Source organism: Manacus candei, unplaced genomic scaffold (genome assembly GCF_025592945.1).
Source record: "Manacus candei isolate 608988 ecotype Guabito, Panama unplaced genomic scaffold, ASM2559294v1 h1tg000025l, whole genome shotgun sequence".
NCBI classification, from domain to species: Eukaryota; Metazoa; Chordata; class Aves; order Passeriformes; family Pipridae; genus Manacus; species Manacus candei.
Window position 1 is genome coordinate 11,221,167 of NW_026138073.1, and position 21,547 is coordinate 11,242,713.

General features: G+C 50.8%; 1 protein-coding gene across 1 annotated transcript in view; it reads right to left on the reverse strand.

Moving 5' to 3' along the window:
• Positions 1 to 1,502: 1,502 nt before the first annotated feature.
• The window catches only part of PLXNA1 (plexin A1), a 119,586-nt gene continuing 99,541 nt past the window's right edge, over positions 1,503 to 21,547 (reverse strand). The window contains exons 24-32 of the mRNA XM_051788910.1: positions 18,384 to 18,530; positions 17,403 to 17,562; positions 16,776 to 16,879; positions 16,245 to 16,341; positions 15,379 to 15,569; positions 14,333 to 14,502; positions 12,410 to 12,622; positions 9,244 to 9,394; positions 1,503 to 5,882 (exon numbers count right to left, since the gene is read on the reverse strand). Of these exons, the coding sequence (XP_051644870.1) occupies positions 5,787 to 5,882; positions 9,244 to 9,394; positions 12,410 to 12,622; positions 14,333 to 14,502; positions 15,379 to 15,569; positions 16,245 to 16,341; positions 16,776 to 16,879; positions 17,403 to 17,562; positions 18,384 to 18,530 (1,329 nt within the window). The 3' untranslated portion in view covers positions 1,503 to 5,786. The remainder of the gene's footprint in view (positions 5,883 to 9,243; positions 9,395 to 12,409; positions 12,623 to 14,332; positions 14,503 to 15,378; positions 15,570 to 16,244; positions 16,342 to 16,775; positions 16,880 to 17,402; positions 17,563 to 18,383; positions 18,531 to 21,547) is intronic.

Sequence of the window (21,547 nt, forward strand, 5' to 3'; positions counted from 1 at the left end):
CAACTCTTCAGGGAGAAACCCTCTAATCCCCATGCCTTGAAAAGGCCCAAAAATAAAAGAAAGTCCCAATATATGTTGGACTGAGAACTTATTTAAATGCAGTTCCTGTACCCACCATGATGCTCACCTGCCTGACACTCAGCTGCCACCCACTCCCACATGGCCATGAGGATCACAAAACTGGGGGAGATGAGGGTCTTTTTCCCATTGCCCTCAGTTAAATCCTCCCAGAAACCTGATCAAAATTCAGTTCAACTGTTATTTTCTTAAACATTTGAAAGATTGGTAAAAGAAAACTTTGATCTTGCTTTTCTATCTTCAAAAATAATCTTTGTTTTAATGACACTATGGCTAAAATAGTGGATGTTTAATATTTGCTGATGATGTTCTCACTGGAGAGGAGGAAAACTGCAAGAGAAAACAGGAAAAACATTTAGTTTATACATATACTAAATGCAGAGAAAACATGTATTCAGCACCCACGGTACAACCAGCCACGCAAGCCCACTCCTTCAGGAGATTGGCCCCAAGTCAGGAAGAAGCTAACAAAAGAAGAAAAAACAAAAAAGCATCTAAATTTGTGCAATTTTGGTCTGTGTGCTGCACAGAGCCCTGGCCCCAACCCCACACCCTGGGGATGCACTCCCAAACTCACCTCCTCCTGCCTGGGAATGTCCCCCCACACGTGCTGTAGCCACCCAGCATCACTGGTCACCCCCGTGAGAATGGTGCTATGGGGCTGGCTGCTGCCCTGGGCTTCCTCTCCCACTGCTTTGTTTTGGGGCCCTGCTCAGCCTAGAGTGCAGTTTAGGGGTACCCAGAGTTACAGGGTGACAGTTTTAAAGACAAAGATCAGGAGCTAGAAAAGATGAGGAGATGGAAAAGAAGACGCCCTGCAGCTTCCAGAGCCCGCAGAGACACGACAGCATCACCTCACCACCAATGACTTCTTCCCAAGCACTTGTGCTGTCACCCCATTATGACCCTGTGGAAGGAAGGACCAAGATGTGTCCAAGAGGCAGAAGGGAAGCTGTCCCAGCCCCAGTCGGCTCCTGTGGACCCCAGCGAGCAGTAGAATAGTCGGGCAGGTATTTGCCTCTTGCAGCATAGAGGGTTCAGCTCCTCTGCTTCTGATCAGCAGCTCTGAACACTTTGAAAGGCAAAGAGTGAAATCAAACAGTTTAAAACAATTTAATGTGAGCAACCCAGGAAAGGGGCTGATGGAGAAGCCCACTCCAATCCCACACACATCAACCACCCAAATCCCCCTGTGAGCATCCAGAGCAGCCCCCACAGCTGCTTTTGGAGGTGTAACAACCACAGTTTGGGGTCCCCACACCCACACATACACCCAGCAGCCCAAGGTGATGCTGGTCCATCCTGATGCCATTTTGCATCATGCCCTCCTGGCACAGCCACAGATTTGTCCACTGCTCCCAGGAACCCAAAGGTGCTTGGTCTTCCCACCCACATCACCCCCAAAAACACAGCACAACACCAGCTTTAGCAAAAATGTTTAATCTCTCCTTGATGCGTGTGTTTATTTACAAGTACTAAATCTGAAGAACATTAAAATAGGAAATAGCAGGATATTTACACGATCAAAGGGCGCTTGACCAGCTGCGCTGGCCTGTTGCTTCAAGTCTGAAACAATCACAGAAAGGGAATCAGGACTCCGGTGTTTGATTTTTTTTTATTCCCCACTTAATTTTTTTAAACTACTAGAATTCTCTGCCTCTCACTGGGTCCGTCTTAGGTTCCCCCCTGCTTTCTTAAAGGACAGCTTGTTGTGCGCTTTGGTCAGGAGCGGGTGAGCCCGGGGGAGTCCCGCCACCTGTCCCCTTGCTCCCTGTCCCCAGGCTGGGGCCAGCCCCGGGGATGACACCGGGCTCCTGCTGAGGGGAACACTTCCTGGCTGCACTTTTTTTAAACCCAAACTGAAGAGAAAAGGCAATGTGAGCAGGAAGGGACCCCCTTGCTGCAGCGGTGGGGGATCAGCCTGCAGGGTCCAGCTGCCTCTGACAGCGGTGGGCAGAGCAGGAGCACCCAGAAACACAGGCTCAGGGCAGGGGATGCTTCTTTGTCTCACCCCCTTTTGGGGCATGGGCAAGACCACTGGCAAGAGGAGTCCTGCAAATGCTTCCCAGCTTCTCCCCACCTTTCCCCGTTATGAGGCAAGGTTTGATGGGGTCGGCCAGCCCGGCTCTGCCCCTCGCCAGGCTGGGGGCGAAGGAGGACGGGCAGGCTGCCTGGCACAATTAAGGACGCTGGGCATCACACAAAAGGCAAAGGTAGCACCAAGAAGTGCCAGAGGCTGCGGGCAGCACTGCAATGCCCCCTCGCCGACCACCACCCTCCCTGTAAGAGGCAGCAAGGGGAACCTGCAGGGGTGGGGAGGTGCTGTGAGATCCTTGGTGGACCAAACCGCAGACACCCCAAAGCTTTCCAGGAGGAAATCAAGGGGAATCGATCCCTGGGACCACACTACGGGTACCCAGCATCACCAGGGAGCTGGAAGAGCCAGGTCACAGCACTAGGGGAGCCCAGAAAGCACAGCCACACCATGGCACTGTTAGCATGACCTCTCCAGAAGCTTCTCCACTGCCCAAATCTTACTCAGACCCACAACGGCCAAAAAACTTGCCTGTCCCTCTAGCCTGGCCAAGGGAGCACCCACAACATTGCTGCTGGGAAAGCAACAGGCTAATAGACCCTCCACAATTAACAGTGCTTCCAGCCCTCTTTGTCGAAAAGGAAATTTTCAGGGAGATGCTCTTAAGAAACACATCTCCATCCCCTACAATCACCAACAGGGAGGTCCCACCATTCCCTGTCAATCACCACAAAACCCATGAGTTTGGTTCCTTCAGCAGCAATCAAAGCTCCCCAGGATGCCCTTACCACTGCAACAGGTAGGACCCATGCCAGTCCTGGACAGATACCTCAAGGCAACCACTTCCCTTCCACCAGATCACCACGGCCACCGATGCACAGCTGCCATTCTCCAGGTGATTTCCAGGACCTTCACCAAAGCCACCCAGGCAGCAACGCCAAGAGGAAGAAGTTTTGGGCCAATCTTGCACCAAAGGGAGACACAGCCACCCTTCTGCCCCATCGCGGCAGCAGCAAACACTAGAAAAGACCCCCCCGAGGAGCCCCCAGAGGGTCCTGTCCCACCAGAGCACTCAGGGAGATGCTGGCAGCCAGCAGTGGCCCTGGCACAGGGTGGGTGGGCACACAGCTGTCCTCTAAGGCTCTCCAAGTAACACATTTGAGATGTGTTTTTGCTGCTTCTTTTTTTTTCTTTTGGACAAGGAAGTGACAAATTAATTTCAAACAAAAAAAAATAGATAACAGGTCTAAACAAACCTCTAATATTCAACACTTGCAGTTTTTTTGTTTTATGGGTTTTTTTCTTCTGTTTCTTAAAAAGATCAACTCAGACTAAAATCTAGCACAGTCATGCAACAGCCCACAGCTCTCAGAAATCCAGCGACAGCTCATGGTTCGTAGGTTTGGGAACAATTATTAAATCCTTTTCAAACATAGTTTTGCTGTTGTGGTTGGGTTTTTTCGTCATTGTTTTTTTTTCTTTTTCTTTTTTTTAATCGGTATCTTCTCTCCTTTCCCTCCTTATTAAAACAAAACAAAACCAAACAAAATTACAACGTAATGAGAGATGTGCAGGCTTCAAACAATTGTTCTGCATGGTGAGAAAGGCATGGAAGTTCCTTCCAGACCATTTGGTATCCTTTTTTTATCTTTTTTTTTTGCAGTTGTCATTTGTTTTGTTTTAACTGGCTGTGTAAATTCATCTTGTATTTATATCGGTTCGATTCTCCTTCAGTTAACTATACAGCACCCCACTGGGGCACGAGAATTAGATTGTAACCACATATATATATATACACACTTTTATTATTTTTTTTTTAATTAAAAACTTCATTATTTCTCCCTCTCCCCCCCTTAACTCGTGATTTAAGGGAATGGACAGAAATCAGCTGGGCTTCTTTCCACTTGGATTTTGACAGCCACCCGCTCCTGGCAGAGTGTGGCCCCGTGTGCTGTGGCCTGGGCAGCGACGGGAGCTCTCAGTACAGAAAAGGAAAGGGTTCTGCTCATTTTTTTGGAAGTTTTTGGTCTCCTGCTGCCTTTCCAGGCAGCATTCAGCACCTTTTCATCTCTGGAAAGCACAAACCCGCGAGGAACTGACATTTCGAAGGGGGCAGCTGAGGGAGAGACCTCGGGTCTCCAGTGAAGCCCCTGTTGGGGTACAGGCAGCAGGGGGAAGATGGGGTGACAGCAAGGAGAGAAAGGGGGAGAAAGAAGGAAAAGACAGAGAAAGAAAGGTCAGTCTTGGGTGGAAGGTCCTGCACACATTTGGGCTTCCCAGGTGGAAGAGTGGGCAACAGCCTCATGGCAATCATCCCAGTCCCTCCATGGGCTGGTAACCCAGTGGGGTTTGCCGGGGGGATCCCGGTCAGGAGGTGCAGAGGATCTGCCTCCCCTTTCCCCGAGGATCTGGTCTCTTCCCCTACATCAGCACAAAGACGTGATGGGGGAAAAATAAACATAAAGGGGCTTTGTTAAGGCTGCTCCAGTGCCAGGGAATCCATCCCAAAAAGCCAGGTTGGCTCTCCACCAACCTTCCTGACAGCAGGAGCCCCTGCAACTATCCTCTACCCTGCAATCATCCCAGGACAGGCAGGGGCAGGCAGCACTGCCCAGACCACCCCATGGCCACCGAACTAGAAAAACAAGGACAAGCTCAACAAAACACTGACCATCCCTCAGCAATCCCTCAGGCAAAAAAAAAAAAAAAGAGCCTTGGGATCTCCCTTCCTCTCTGATTGTGACCTCCAGAACCACTCAGCAGCATTTAAATAACAGCATCTATTCAGCTAACATAACTCCCACCTTTTTTTTTCTTCAATTTTTTTTTTCGCACTAAACAACATTCAAATAAAACATGGCACAGAACATATTTTAGAAATATCAAAGCTCAGGGATTTCTCCCTTTCCTGCCCACCCCTACTGCCCCCACCCCCAAATCTCCCCAGCATCAGTCCTTGAGCTTATCTTTTAAAACCATTTTTGTTAGTTCATTGCAAAAAATTTAGAATATTCCCCCCCCCATTTTTTGTTATAATTTTTTCCTTTAAATTAAAAATTTTGTTTCTCTTGTGTAAATTGTGCAAATATAGCAGTTAACACTAGTGGCAGAAGGCCAGAGAGAGAGAGAGACAGAAGGGGGAAGAGACAGAAAAAGAGAGAGGAGGAGGAGGAGAGGGGGTGGACAGCTGGGGGGAAGGAAGGGAGAGCAAGTCAAGTACAGTAAAAATAGGAGCCCACCCACCCTCCCTTCACCAAAGTAACAACAACATCCAAACGCCATCCTAGAAAGCCCCGCGGTCCTGACCCTCCTTCCTTGTGGGCTCAGGGGCTCTGCCCAGGCAAGGGATGCCCAGCAGGTCCATGGGGCAGGCGACCCCCCTTCTCCTCTTCCCGGCATCGCCTCTCTGCAAGGTCCCTGCTTCATCCCGGTTGGACTGGGGGGGTTTGTTTGTGGGTCAGGGAGTTCTATCGACGTTGCTGCTGCCGTCGGGATTTGTTTGTAGTTCTTTCCGCTAAAGCGCGAGGTTTCCTTGTTTGTTCGTGGGAAGCGTGCGGAGGCTCCCGCGGGTCCGGCCATCCCAGCCCCAAAGTCTTGTGCCCGCGGCTGCCGCTGGCCGGCCCTCCCTCCTGCCGCCTCCGCCGCCCGGGACGCTGGCACCGCCGCCGCCTTCTCAGCTGCTTAAGGCCATTGTGTCGATCGCCTGCTCCAGCTTACTCCTCAGCCGCTGCCTCCGGGCCTGCTCGTCCTTCTCCAATGCAGCTAAAATCTAGGGAGAGAGGGGAAAAGAGAGGGTGAGCAGATGCCCACCTACCCAAAGCGGCTCCTTGTTGCCCGCTGGCTCTTTGACAGCGTCAGAGCATGGGGATGTGACCCCACGGGAAGCAGTGCACATTTGTTCTTGTCCCCTGTGGAGCCAGGAAGGGCCAAAGGAGGTGTGAAGTGGAGGACATGGCTTTGAGTGGTGCCACCCCACAGACCCAGGCCACTGGGGCCCCCAAGGGGCTGCAGTAACACCAGGGACCTGCCTGACAATAACAAGAAGGCAATTTGCATGTGGGGAAGTGAAGAAAACATTGGAGGGTGAACCCCAAACCCAAGCAAACACCATGTCTGTGACTTAACAGTCCTTTAATGCCTTAGGGAAGCAGCGGTTGTGTTTGAGAGACCACAGTCAAGCCATGAAGTAGTTCCATGAGCACAAAAAGACAAAATCCACACAGTTTCAGCTACCCAAAGTGGTAAAACCCTGCTCATCTCTTCCCCAAGGCGGACAACTGGGGGGCACTGGGGTGATGGAGGGGGACATCAGATGGATGCACCGGCAAAGCCTGGGAGCCCTCAGTCCTGTTCAAGGGGTGCACCCACACACACTTGAGCATGACGTTCCTCCCTTGAAATCCTCTTTCCCTAAACAAGCTGTTGGCCATGATGATAGATCACAGGGTGGAGGGATGGTCCCCTGCCCTGGGCTGGATGTGGCTGTGCCCCCAGGGCTGGGGAAGGACTGGCAGCAGCAGAAGGGTGGAGGACAAGGCTCAGAGTGGGGAGAAGGGAGTAATGAAGTGTAAAACGAAGGGGCAGTTGCCCTCCCAGCAGCCAGAAGTCTCGTCTCACTAACATCATGCCAGCAGAGCAGAAAAGCTGATTTAAAAAAACAAACCTGACAGAAATCTCATCTCCTTGGGTGAGCTAGTTGAGAGAGCAAATTTTTTGCAATTAAATATCAAGGCATCCATCAAAGGGGACTTGATTAACCATTTCATTGGCTGCATAATTGGAAACAAACTGTTGTATAATTAATAGACTTACTAGGAGGCAGGCAAAGTCCATCAGGAGCCCTACAGGTAACTTCTTAATGGGGAATCAGCTCCTTTTGATTAAGAGCTGCTGCAGCGCTGGCAAGTTGTGAAGCAGTGGGCAGGGCATGCTGAGCAGCACCCACCACACTGCCACAACCAGCCTCTGGCCACCAGCAGACTGGTTCTGCCCCAGGCTTACTGGGGCAGGACCAGGCTGGTCCCTGTCTCCTGAGGCAATAAGAGATGCCAGAAGAGGAATCTCTTCCCAAAAGAAAAGGGAAAGCTGCATCTCAGCACCGGCATCAGCTCCCGCGGAGGGAAAATTCACTAGCAAGAGCCGAGCACATGTGATTTACCACCACTAGCAGCAACAACCCAGGGCAGCAGCTGGACTGGCAAGAACTCATAGATTCTGCCACAAACCTGCTACTGGGGACACTCCTCCCCATCAATCTCCATAGAAGCTCTCAGCCCTCACACTACACACTGAGCAAAATACCTACAATGACAGTCACGCAGAAACCAAAACCCCACATGCCTGAAAGTTGCCCGAGCTGGAACCAAATGAGATTGGTCTGAGAAGTGGAAGAGGAGCCTATTCCCCCTGCCTGCCTCCTCTGCCTCTCCCAAAAAGAGGGCTGTGTATCCTGGGATGCTGAGGCGTCAAAAGATTCCCAAACTGTCCACTCATTTATCTGCTCATCTTATCTCAGCCTTACGGAAAAAATGCAGTCAAAGAAAACCTGTGCCGAGCGTAGAGAGACCCAGGTTTGTCACCTGCTGTAAGGAGCCAGGACCACTGATTACCAAGATGCAAGTACCCAAATGAAAATTAATTATGATTTTCATTCACAGCCAATGACAGCATATTATTGCACTGAACAACAGGAAAAATTATTCTCTCCCATTTTGCATCAAAGAGGGTGCAATCGGGCTGCATATAATTGTGCTTAATGAATGAAAACAAACAAAGGGAACAGCTGCGATTTATTAATCCCATTACAAATAATAAAAGAAGTTCCTGAGAGCTGTGAACACACTTGTGATGCTTGGAGAGCAGGCAACAGCAAGACACTCAACAGATGTCAGATTGCCATTAGTGCGCAAGAAGAGGACCCGAACCCCTAAAGAGCAGCTTATTAATACCACGTGGTCCCCTCACACAGACCCTTCCCTGCTCTCACCCAGGGCTTGGGGGACTTTCAACCTGGAGGAAGCAAGCACTCAATGATGGCTGAGGAATGATGGCTGTCCCACAGCAGATTTTTATGGATGACTCATCACACAGAGGTACGGAGGCCACCTGGATGTGCCATCAGAAGTAGTTTAAGGAGCAGCATAAAGGTCCCACCAGTGTGGTCATCAGTACATGGTCACCATCTCCATGGTGACAACCACACAGCACCTTCCCAAGCACCAGGGTTTCTTCCCATCCCTGTAGGAAAGCCAGGACCTCCTCCTCCCTCCTGTAGAGCACCTGGCTCCACAGGCCTTTGGCCCATGATCTCAGTGCTGACCTTAAACCCAGAGGCCAGGTCTGCTACAACCTGCCTGTGGACTCCCTAAATTCACACCTCAAAGAGGCTCTGGGAGAAGCCTCTCAGGACTCTTGCATGGTAAAACAGGGACCCCGGTTCCTTTCCTGTCTTTCTCCAAGTGGGGAAATGTTCTGGTACTCTGTCACTTAAATAAGCCACCATTCAAACATAGTCATCAAACCCCTTTATTGGGACAATAAAACCTGTACTATCATGCTATATGTATAAATCCACATTTAACTGTAGTTACATATTTTATTGCTTTAATAAGATGTGGGGTGTAGATCTGAACAATGCTTTAAGGAATTAATTTGTATAAATTACAACAGAGGGGTTTTAAACCATCCTTACTGACATTCACAAAACAAGCACTGACGAGACCACCATGTCCTCTAGCTTCCCTGGGGAGTGGAGCTAAACATCACTTTTACAGTTCCACAGTGTTGATACCTCCCTCCATGGTGCCAGATTGGTGGCAGTGGATAGGGGAGGCATGCTGAGATAATGCCACGAAGTCTGCAGCCTCGTGGAGCTCGTGTGCCAAATGTGTAGAAAAGTAGGTGTTTCCCACATTACTCACTGCAGAAAATGTGGAGAATGAAGCGCTGTCTACCCCAGCACCTGCCTTCATGACTCCCAAACCTTTTCTTTTCCACCAGCTCAAGCACAAATATGGACTACGTTATTATCCTGCATTTCATGGTGTGTTTTTCTATAAGAAAAAGCAGGGGACTGCAGACACAAGGACGAAGTTGCAGCCCAGGCCTGACTCCGCATCGCCACATCTTACCTCGTCCTTGTACTTGGTGATGTAGGAATAGATCTCGTGCAGCGCGCTCATGCTGTTGAACTGGCTGAGGTGTAACCGCGACTGCTCCGCCAGGTACGCACTCATGTCCTGGTCACTGATCGCTGGCATTTTAGCTATATCTGCATAATATCTGCAAGGCAGGAACAGAAGAGTGGGTCAGAGATAGGGATGGGCAAAAGAGGACGTGTCTCTGCCGCAATGCTTGCTGAGAACAGCCACTGCAGAGGCAAGTGAAGAGCATCTTGCCTCCAAGTGGTGACACACCACGATCACCCATTATAACACCGTTGCTCAACGAGGTCTCTGAGCGCTCCATGGAGCAGTCAGCATCATTAGAACATGCTCCTGATGGAACAGCGCCCAGCCCAGTCAAGCCCAACTCCTCTTACCATGCTGGGAAGCCCAGAGATGCTGCTCTGAAGGATTTCCCAACCTCTCCTAAACTACACATTTTTCCTCCTTCCCATCCCATTGGCACGTTTAGCCACCAAAGTGCATACACCAGGACTCTCCACACCTGCAGCAACACTCAAGGCTTTGTTACCACTCTCCTAAGGTCACTGTGTTGCTAACAATGCCCCTTTGCTTTCCATTAAATATTAGGGGTGTGAACACAAGACAAGGTCACATCCCGCCCTTGCAGCAATACATGCATGGTGGTAGTGGAAAAATATCCAACAGGATGTTCATCACAACCCAAAGAGATCAAAGCTGCAGCAACCCATTGTAGAAGGAGGGTTACACCAAGCACATGCACCAGTGGACTGGCTGCTGAGGTCCTTTTGGAAACCAGGGTTGTGTCCTCAGGCCTCATTTAAAAAGAAACCCTACCCACAGCAAACAAGCCCCGGCTGCTCCCACCACCTGGAAATACAGAGTGCCAGTCTCTCCCAGGTTTGCTGTACTCCTCACGATTCCTCACTCAGTGAAGTTTCTGATACAGTGATTAGCATCATTAGTGTCATCAGCTGAATGCTGAGATGGAACATGGCTGAAGCACTTGGATAGGAGCAGATGGCAGCAAGACCACTTGAGGAGATGAATATGAGGATTCACTCCACCCCACAGAACTGAACTCAGCTAGTGATAACTACTTGGGCAGTTTTTACAAAGAGGCTCATTCACACCCAGAAAATGATGCAAAAGAAGTTTTAGACACCGCCAGGAGAGCAGTGATCTGAGGTGAGGACCTCTGACAAAACTAGGCATCTGCTACACCCCTAGAGAGATCACCCCAGAACAGCGTCTCCTAGAGCAGCAGTTTTATATTCTGGGTTTTATCATGACATGCAGGATGGGAGGAAACCATCATTTTTCAATACAAGTGTGCATGGCTTGTGTGGACCAAGATTCCAGTCATACCTACCATTTCCAGAGGACACCTAATGTGCCATGACTCCAGCAGCAAGATCCCTTGGGTTTCCCCAGGTTCCCTACCTCCTAAGCCCTCTACTGTGCTGTTCCTGCCTCAGACTGGCAGGATGCCCTGTTTTCAGCTGGTGCCTGAACCATGGCAGCAGACAGACCTGTAGGTGGGACTATCAGTCCCACTCAGCCACCCTCGCACCACTCCCCCGTCCCACCTCTGCAAAGCTTTGTGAAGACAACCATGCCAAAAGCCAGAAATGCTGATTATGCCATAATTCCCTGTAGAGGAGCAGTAGAAGATGTAGTCACCCCCTGCACAGGACATCTCTGCCCCCTGCTCAGCTGCCTCTGGGACCATTCCAAAGGTAAGTGATGGCAGGAACATCTGTCACCAATGAGATCTCCCACTTCCTCCCCAGGGACGCAGCATGCCTAGACCAATGTTTAACTCTGGAATGGTTTTATACCTTTTTTCCTCCAGGTACACATAAAGAGCTGAATATTTTTGTCATAGAGATAGCAAGGTCAGAGAAATTCACCTTATGAAGCTTGTGATGTTCCTACGGGACCCCACCCCAAAGACCCATCCAGCCCCATGCAAAGAACTTCCTCCTATTACAATGCAGCTCAACTCTCATCTCAGCCATCGTATTTCAGGGACATCATCTCTTCTGATCCAAGCCCTATCTTCCTCAAGGGAAGAAGCCTGTCTTTGTAACTGCCTGCAAAGCAGCAGGCATGCCAATGGCATGACAAAAATATCTGTGTACAAGCAAGTATCCAAACAATGATTTAGGCTACAAAGTCCCATCCTTACAAACTAGAGAATATGATGTTTATTGCTGCCTGGACAGCTTTCATTTGGTTCATTCTGTATTCAGTCAAAATGCTGAAAAAAGGAAGGGTACTCAGTTAAGGGAAAAAAAAAAAAAGGCACCATCTTTAACCCAGCACATCACCACAAGGAAAAAGTTGCATCAGCATCCTGCAATCTGCCATTTTTTAAGTTTTATGAAGTTCCACTTCACAACATTTTAACAGTAGCTCTATTTGGAGGGCTTTGGAGGACATCTAGGTTTCTCTCCCAAAAGGATAAAGCTAAACACAGCGTTATGCCTGAGTGCATCAATTTGCAATCAGTAGCATTCAAACCCTGCACCTTTAACATTGCATTAATTCAGCGGGACAGGGGGATGTCTCTCATCAGCTCAACAGGGAAGGTGGAGGGTGTCAAAAGGAGTCAGGGAACCTGCTCCTCTCCCTGCTCCTCAGCACAGAGACAGCAGCCTGAGCACTGCCTCAGAGCATGTACTCTCATCAGGATCCCAGGTGACATGTACTGACAGATGAGAGAAGGGAAATGATAATTTTCAAGCATTTCAGCAAAACCTGCAGGTATTGTAATGGTATGAAAAAGGCACTTCTCTAGTCCAAGGCTGACTTTTCATTGCTCTTCGAAAGCAACCAAGGGAGGTGTTGGTAATTCCCTAGCACAGACCAAGTTTTTACAACAAAAAACATTAGACAACCTAAAAGTGGAGGTTGCTTTTAGCAACCCTTAAGCAAGTCATAAACAGCTCTGTCAAACAGGCATTGCAAACTCATTTCAGGAGACAATCATGAGAAAGCATCAACAACGGGATCACCTTCCACAAGTACAGTCCTTCTTCAGACAGTTGCCAAGAGAAGCCCTCCCAACAACACAAGTCCCTACATTCACGAACATCCATTGTAATTCCCCCAGGTGAAGCAAGGAGTTGTTGCCAACTCTACTCACCTTTCTACCCAGCTCTTGTAGTTGGGGATGTCCTTGGCATACAGTAGTTTGTTGGAGGGAGAGTCTTTTCCTAGCTTGTGCTCAGAAGTTGAGCAGGAGTCCATGAATGTCTGAGCCACCACGGATAGGCAGGCATCAGTAATACTGTTCTTGTGAATGTCGAACACAAACTGGGGGTTCTTAATCACATTCACCCAAAAACGTAGAGGTAGACTGAGGGATGAAGGAAACAGGAGTCAGCACCTGAATCAAGCCCTGCAGGGCAGCTGGCACATACATGCAACTCCAGTCGTGGAGAACGAGCTCCCCATGACCCAGAACTGGGTAGGTTGCTTTTCCCAGCACTCCAGGGATGCAAACATCCTGGGTAAATGGCCATTCCCCTCTGCCCAACCCCACAAGGCCATAGTTCTCCATGAAAAGGTTCCTCAGCACTGCCAACATCTCCGAAGGCAAACCAGGGCAGTGCAGATCTGTGGTTTCTCCAAGGATTCACTCACACTGAAGAGACCTTGCTGAGCCCATGGGTTTAACCAAGCCCAGTCCCCTTCTCTCACATCAATAATCCCTTCGAAGGCACTGTGTGGCATTTCACACATCTCCCATGTCGGAGGAGGGAGTTAACTGGACTCCTCAAGGGACTCATTAGCACATTTAACACCAGAGGAGAATTTAGGCAGCCTTAGAAGCTGGAAATAAAGCTCTCAGCTGTAAAGGCAAGAGTGGGTCTTCTGGCGAGCCACTGACTGGATGTTTCCTGCATACTGACACACATGCCACCCTCCACGGCACTGTTTCCCAATTCTGCTGTCCCTCTCCTCTCCCAGGAGCATCTCAGAGCCTCCCCCATCAGAAAGCCTCTCTGCTCTGTCATCCCCCAGCACCTACACTCAGCAAATGCTTTTATCTAAGACAAAACACACTTCGTTCCCCAGGACTTTCCTAATGAGGGTACTGGGTGCATGTACATATTTCATTTGTGAAGGGAATGGCCTGGAGAAATTAGCTCCACACGTCGAATTAGCGCCCAGAGATAAGCACGGGCATTAGTATGCAGGAGCCTTCGTGCCCAGCCCCTGAAGAGCGGGGCTTTTTTTTTTCCTCCCTTGTCTTTCACTCCTTCTTTTAATATAGGAAGCCGAGTTATAAATCAGTTCCAAGCACTTCCGCGCTCTCACATCTCCATTTAAAAATGTTTCTTTTCCTGCCCTGCTAATTGCAAACAGTTACCGAACTACACAAAAGCAATTTGGCTGCAATTTAACAAATGCCAGACACGGGAACTTAGGTACCCATCTCCAATCATGGCAAGATCAGAGAGATAAAATCAGTGAGGCAGCAGAAATGAAAAATGCCAAGGGGGGCTGCAGAGCCAACGCCTGCTGGAGCCCTGGCCCCAGCACAGCACCCACGGAGGGCTCCTCAGCTGCTCCGCCCTTCTTTTCAGCCAGTGATTAGCAGAGCCGAGGGGCTGGCTCTGAGGGCAAGGCTAGGGAGGATGTGTACTCGGCTTTGTGCTGACTTTGTTAAGGCACGCTCGGCTGAGTGACAGGAAGGAGTGTGGAAACACCTTCAGGACAGTGGTGATGAGAACTGGGACTGGCATCCCCAGAGGAGCCCGGAGGATGGAGAAGGCCAAGGTGAGATGGAAACAGAGCTGCTGTGGTCCTCAGCAACTGCAGCCATCAGGGGGAGCGTGGTCCCTGGGAATTGGGGATGGAAGGGCTGAGGGAGCATTGCATTCCTGGGATTTTTTCTGATGAAGGAAGGCATGCAAAGGATTTACCCACACCCGAAATACAGATATACGGGCCTTTCTTGTCCTGGATCATTTCCAGGTACGTATTTCCACTCCCCAAGGGAGGGATTGGACACTGTGATATTGTTAGGTTCCCTCCCCATCCCACTGTGTCTCTCCATTACCAGTTACTCTTCCAGGTGTGCCTGACATCATAATCATTGATCTGATGCTTATCAGCCTGTTCATCCAGGAAATCAAACATGTATTTGATGGCGAGGGGCAGCGCGCTCCCACGGTGAGCTGTGCTGAAGATGGTCTCAAACAGGTCATCCACGAATTTCTGCAAAGTGCCCTGAAGAGGCGAAAGAGAGAAAGGCTGCTCAGCAACACCCAGCACCAACAGAGAGGTGTGTCTTTAAGTAATGGCGACCTCTAAACCAATTTCACTTCTATTCCTACACCTGGAATAGCAGCACAATACAGTCTGTGTAACCCTACTGGTTCTCAGTGATTTATACTGGAAAATAAACACTGCAATGATGAGGTGTCTCCTTCACTGTATTATCTGTAATGCTAAAAGCATACAAATAAAAACACAATACAGAGCAAAAACCAAGTGAATGTGGTCTTTTTTGGGTCCCATTAGGATACCCAAGAACTGACAACAGAAATCACCAAAAAAGCCCTCGTCCCATGAGGCAGGGAACCAAGTCGCTGAGCCCAGTCTCTGCAGTCCTGAGCCAGTATCTTCAGCACAGCCCTCTGATCCTCTCTAGGAACATTTCAGACACATGGTACCTACTCAGCACTGGAAAAGGTTTGTATGTACTGAATCAAGGGGAACCTGCTGTGAGGCCAAATGCCCAGGTAATTACCCTTCCCACATTTCTGCACCAATTCTGCACTTTTTCCCAAACACCAAAGAAGATGAAGTACCTGTCCCAAGGCATCTCTGCTTTGCAGACCAGCAGCTGCTCACAGATACAAAAACACCAAAGGGTGCAAAAAGCAAATAGGAATATCCACTCAAGGGATATTCACCGAAGGTTTTGACACACAAAACCATCATCTCCAGCTCAGGAAAGAGACTAACAGAGCAGCTCCTCCCGTGCGGGAGCAGGCAGCTAATAAAAAAGCAGTGCTTACCACTTTTGGACAATGCAAATCACTACCCTTCCCCACCCAGATTGCAAAAGCCAGGCAGCAACTCTGTGCCTCTGGACCATACCTTGGTTGCTAACAGACGGGTCAGGTAGATTTCTGAGACCATCTTGCTGCCCCGGTCGCCCTCCCGCTGGTCCATGTGGTCATGGTTTTTCACCAGGTGCCAGAGCTTGGTGCCGCTCTCCAGGTCAGGGGTGATCATGGGGGTCCGTGAGCGCAAGCTGTCGGGGCTGCTGGCTGTCCTCAGCATGCTCTCTGCAAGCACCAAGCAGAGGAGGATGCTCATACCCTGCCCACCTCTGCCTTGCCACCAGTCCCATTACTCCCCTTCCCTCCACAGAAGCTTTGGGATCCAGCCTCTGCAGCCACCATGGATTGGGAGCTCTGCTGGGACCATCCTCACAGCCTGCTGGGCCACATGCAAGCCTGTCTGATATACAGGGGCCAGAAACACTGTGGAAGGAATTTTTTAGAGTCCTGTCTTGCTCCCAGCACAGAAGTGGCAGGACCACAAATGCCTCCTGCGTCAGTTTGAGCTGACCGCACTATTCCCTTCCAAACCAAGGCTGAAGTACACCTGCCAGCATATTCACTGCAGTCGTCAACTCTGCTCTTTTAAGTGCTAAGTGCCTCTGTGCCTATTTTAATTAGATTTCAGGGGAATAAAAGGGAAGGGATCTCTTAACAGCAGCAATCTCACACGTGTCTTTCTCCCCTGAGTCCGAAACACTGCAAAGAGAGATGGCTCTGGGCACATCCTCTCCCTCTCTAACACCTGAATAAATAGGATGGTGCAGGAGAGCTGGGAGTTTGGAGGACTTTGTTCACATGAGTCACAGTTACAGTCACTTGCCCTGTGCCTTGGTCTGCACGCCCAGCCCAGTGCCAGCTCCCCTGCCAGCCCAGCGGAGGATGCCCCTGTGCGCTCACCGTATCTGCTGAGGGACTTGGTGAAGGTGGAGGAGTTGGAGATGTTGTATGCTGAGTTCTGCTTGGGCACCAGGGCTACCGAGGAGCCATCTGTCACCTGCAGGCAGAGATGGTGTGAGCAGGCTGCTACACTGGAGAGGCATGGGGGGAACAGTCCTGGCACAGGGAGAAACCGGCCCCGGTGGGATGAAGCTATACTGCCACCCATCCCAGGGACATCATCTACAGCAAAGGGGACTGACATACCTCTGCGACAGCTCAGGGGAAGGGGTAGAACAGGAACACACCAGATACTTGGCATGAAAATGGTAAAGTAAGGTCAGAGCTGGAAACAGCCTCTATGAGCCCTGGAGATGCCCCATTTAAAAGGACCATAAATATGGGGCCCAGGCAGGAAAGTGACTGCAGACCTCCTGGCCATGCCCCTGGAGAGCTGAGCCCAGGCCTTGACCAAGCTGAGGAGGGGGAAAAGATGCTCAAGCTCAAAGGAGCTGATGACTGCTCAAAGCTCTCCACCACGACAGCCTTTACCTGGTAGTGGGCCAGGGTGTTCAGCCTCTTCCAGTCATTGTCGATCTTTGTGGTGACATCTTCGTCCTGCAGTATGATCCGGGCCATCCTGCCCTGCCGCCACTCTGTCCCCATGAGGAGAAGGGCTCGTGGTTAGCGGGTGACAGGAGCACAAAGCCAAGGAGAGGGTAGGAGCACAGTCTGGGAGCCCTCCCAGCCTCTTTTGAACCCCAGGACTGGTGACTATCAATGTGTTGAGCAAATTCAAGTACTCAAGGAAAAGAGCCTGGTGACTGTTTCCTTTGCTTTTCTCCATTGTCCTATCCCTCCATTAGGAACAAGATTATTGACACTGTTTTCAACTACTGCTGGCCTCCTTGGGCTTCAGACACCTCAAGTCTGCAATCCAGACCACAGCCAGAACCAAGGAGGCTCCTCTCCCCATTCCCTCTACTGGCAGGACCCACACCCTCATACCAGGGCTCCACAAACACAGTCAGTGCCACCAGCACAGCAAAAGTGGACTGAACAAGCACAAATATGCTCCTGTAGGAGACAGATTTTCCTGCCTTGAATAGTTTTTGTGGGACTTCTGCTCTTAGTCACATCCCTGCTCCCCACAGGGCAGTGGCTTGGCTTCTCTCTTACCCAGGTCCATGTCTCCAGCTTTGGGTCGCTGGGAATAGGGCACACCCTTGTAGACAGCATCCAGCAGCTTCTCCTTCACCTGTGTGATGGTGTCACAGTTCAGCACCTTGACAGGGATCTCCGGGGCGTTCTCGTTCTCGGGATTCACGCAGTTGAGGGTCTGCACAGGAGGGGAGGTCAGAAAGGCTTGAGTGAGAGGCTGTGATGCACTGGCTGCAAAGGCAGATCCGAGGACGCGAGGCTAGAGCTGTCTAAAGGTCATGTCTTCTCACCTCCTGTGCTGCTGTGGAGCTGCAGCCACGTGGCACATTCCTGCTCTCCCTTTCTCCTTTCCCCACCTCTCCCTGCCACCCTCAAATCTCCAGCTATTCCCAGAAAGAGAGCACCGTGTCAGTGGAGGAATGCTGGGTCAGCAAACCTCATCTCAATGCACCAAAACCTGTCCAGACTGAGCAATGCCCAGGCACACTCCACTCCCCTCCCGACCCACCCCAGTGAAGAACCAGCTGCAGGCTCAGCCAAGGGAAGGGCCTGGCTTATCATTTAGCTGGACTGAGGAGAGGGTTCATAAGGAGGAGAATCCTCTCCATCTCTGGCATTATTCTCAAGGCTCTAGCTTTGATCCCTGCCCAACATGAGCCATGGACTGCTCCAAGCAGCACATGCTCAACAGCATCTCTCACCCATATCTGTCACAGTCATGGGATTTGCTTGGAGAGATATGGAGCAGGATCCAGTTCATGTTTGACTTTCTCAGGCCCATGGCAAGAGTAAACCTTGCCAAGCAAAGGTCCTGTTTCTAACCCTGGCAGAGATGGGCACCACTCGGACAGAAAAAGAAGCCCCCCAGGGATGCTGGAAAGAAGAAGGGACAAACCACTCTCTGAAAAGTACTTTGGGTGCCTTCAAGATCTTGTTAAATAGCTGGACCTGGCAGTCCTGGCAAGCACCAGTAACAGTGAGGCTTCTGGTTGCACTAACCAGCATTTTGTAGTCAATCTGCTGCCGGATAAGCTTGTCCTCACTGAGGGAGTAGCGAGCCTCTCCTGTGATGGCATCAATGGGTCCCTTCTCCATCTGCTGCTTGATGGCACAGTAGAGCATGAAGAGTGGTTCCCCAGCACACTCCTGCAGGACAGAGGATGAAGGAGAGGGAGAGAGAGGGGTGAGAATGTGCCAGGCATCAGCTTTGCCTTTCAAGAACCATCACCGTGTCAGGAGCCTGCTGTGGCCCTGCAACATCAAACCTCATATGTGGCTTCACAAAGAGACTCCAGCTCAAGACTACAGGAAAGGTGGCCCACAGTAAAATTCATCTTGTGGAGGGAACTCATTCTCTCCTTCCAAGCCCACTGAAGGTGCTGCCTTGTCTATCAACGCCTAGGTTCGCTTTCCCAGAGTTTCCAGACACTCCTCTGTGAACTCTGCTCCTTCTACAGGCCAAAGATGAGCTAAAAAAAGGTTAAATTCAGGGCTCATGAAGAGATCTGGGAACTCTGTATATGGGATACGACCTGTCTGTTGACCTGCTCCAGCCAAGAGAAGCACCTGAGGACTGGAAAGGGTATGCTGCATGGGACAGCCTGGGGGCTCTTGCCCAGGTAGCACGATGCAGTTCTGACATCTGCCAGGAGCTCTGTCTCACATGAGAGGTCAAAGGAGGTTTCTTCAAATGACAGCTGGGCACAGGCAGCCAAATACACTGGGAAGGAAAAGCAAGGGAGTAACCCATTGACAACCCTACCCTGAGATTCCCAGCGATGGAGGGGACCAGGCAATGAGGTCTCCTGTAGTTAAATCATTTGCCACCTACATCCCCTCACTGCAAGCCCCTGTAGTCAGAGCTAGCTTTAGCCACCAGACAGAGGCACATCAGCATTAATCTGCAAGGAAGGGAACGGGAAACTGGACCAGACACTTTCCCCCAGAGATGCTGGATTCAGGAACAGGAAAGGACATGCCAAGGTTGGAGGCACCAACCAGCCTGGAGCAATGTGTTGGTATAGGGGGACTGGGAGTGGACACCCCTTTCTCACCCAGGGCCCAAACATTTCCCCTGAGCTGCATCGCAGTGAGCCCTTCCAGATACAGGAATTAGCCCTAAGGGAGAATAAAAGGTATGATGGGAACGGAGGGGATGGGGAGAAGTCCCAGCAGATTTTACCCCACCAGCCCTCGTCCCTCCCTCCTGGCCACCTCACAAATAAATTGTACTTTGGTGCAAAGTGCGGCTGCTCTCCCTGTCACCATATGCTGTTAGCATCTCGTTAGCATCTGCGGTAATTAAAGAGACAGCTGCTAACGAGCAGGAACAGGCATACATCATCCCCAGACCTTCCGACAACACGCCTGTCTTTGAAATTATGTTTCATTTGCAAACTTGGCTTCATTAAGTCAGCCTGGAAAAGTGAGAGACCCAAGTGGGTGCTTGGCTGCGCATCACTGGCTGCCCGACGAGGCAAGGTTGGCCACAGAGTGGTGAGCCCCCAGGGGTCCCACGGCACCCCAGGCCTACCCCTCCAGAAGACCTGAGTTGCTTCTTTTGGTTTCTTGTAAAAACTCGTGAAACTTCCAAGTCTGTGGAAGTGGTGTGGATGGAGGACAGCCTGGAGCAAGACTCCTGCTTTCATCTGGCATGGCTGCTCCCATCTCAGTGAACAGCCTTCCCCCCTCCAGCAAGGCATGGGTGCTGTCCCACCAACTGCAGCTCTGCACCCACCTCTGGGAATCCACACCAAGACAGGTGGGCTCAGTCCTTCCCCCAGTGGCATCCCAGTTGCTCTCCAGACACCACAGCATCACCTCCTCAGCATCACCTCCTCTGTTCCTCAAATGCCAGCTGGGCTGAGAGGAAATTTGGCTGCATGGATTAGAGCTAGCCCTACAGCCTCCTTGGAAGGATGGAGGCATCAGCGGTTCATTTGATGGGTACACCACTCCTCCAGCATCATGTAGGCTTTTGCAGGCCCCTGTGTGCCCCAGGATTCTGGTCTTCTTCTGACCTGTCAGACACCTTAATGTCAACCAAAACGGCCCCTCTGCCCTGTCCCCCTGACTCTGAGCATCCTCCACATTGCAGCTCAGCTGACCCTCCTGTTCTGAGTGTGGGTCCTACCCTCAAAATGCAGCACCTCACTCCCAGCCTCACTGGCCCCACCAGATCCTGAAGATCAGGGCCAAGATGCTCTGTGGGTCACAGTGTGCTGAGACACCACAGGTGAGGGTGGTTTAGGGATCATCCCTGACGGAGACCAACAAAATGAACAGGGACCAAAGAAACCAGTGCCGGGCAGTTGACCCAAGATGAACTCCTTCAGGTGAAATACAGCAAGGGGACCACTGAGATGGGGCCAGGTGGCCCCTCATGTTGGCAGAAGGGAGCCTGTCCCCTAAATGTGGCTGTGCTCACACTGCCTGTGCTCAAACAGCCCTTATGCAGTTTGCTCACTGCTGGGGGCCTGACTGAGAAGGGCTTTGGGAGGGCTCTCTCTGAGAGCCGAGCTGGAGGAGGGCAGCTGCAGACACCCCATGCATGCCCGGGTTGGTATGTTGGGAGCAGGCTGAGGCAAGCCAGCTAACTCCCAAACTGTCTTACTGACTAGATCTAGCTCATCAGGCACCTAATATTGTGCATTTTTCAGCACTTGTCTCAATTTATCCGTCTCCCTTTCCCTGAGGTGTCTCATTAAGAGTCTGATAAATGCTCCTCCTGAAATTGCCAGCCCTCACTGGCTCCCTAAGCTGCTGGCCCTGGGCATGGGAGGGTGTCCTGTCCCTGTCCCTCACCCCAGCATATCTCAGCCATGTGATGCCGAATGCCCGGCCCTGCTCCGGGCAGGTTTGCTGAGAGCCGATCTGGCAGCTGGGCACGGGGCCGCCTGCCTCATTTACACGCACAATTACTGCAGTTTGGGGCAGTTTCCCTGCTGGCAAACTGTCTGCTGTGATACTCTCCATCTACTCCACAGGCTTCTCCTGCTTTTGATGCCACCTGTGATCCTCACTGCCAGGACACAGGCAGAAATAGCCCCGTGGGTCTCCTCTGACCCAGGAGAGGCCACGAGCACATCCTCAAGCCTCTTCCAGTCTAACTCAAGTGACTCAAGCAATGGAGTTTCAACCACTTCCCAGGGAAAGGAATCCCA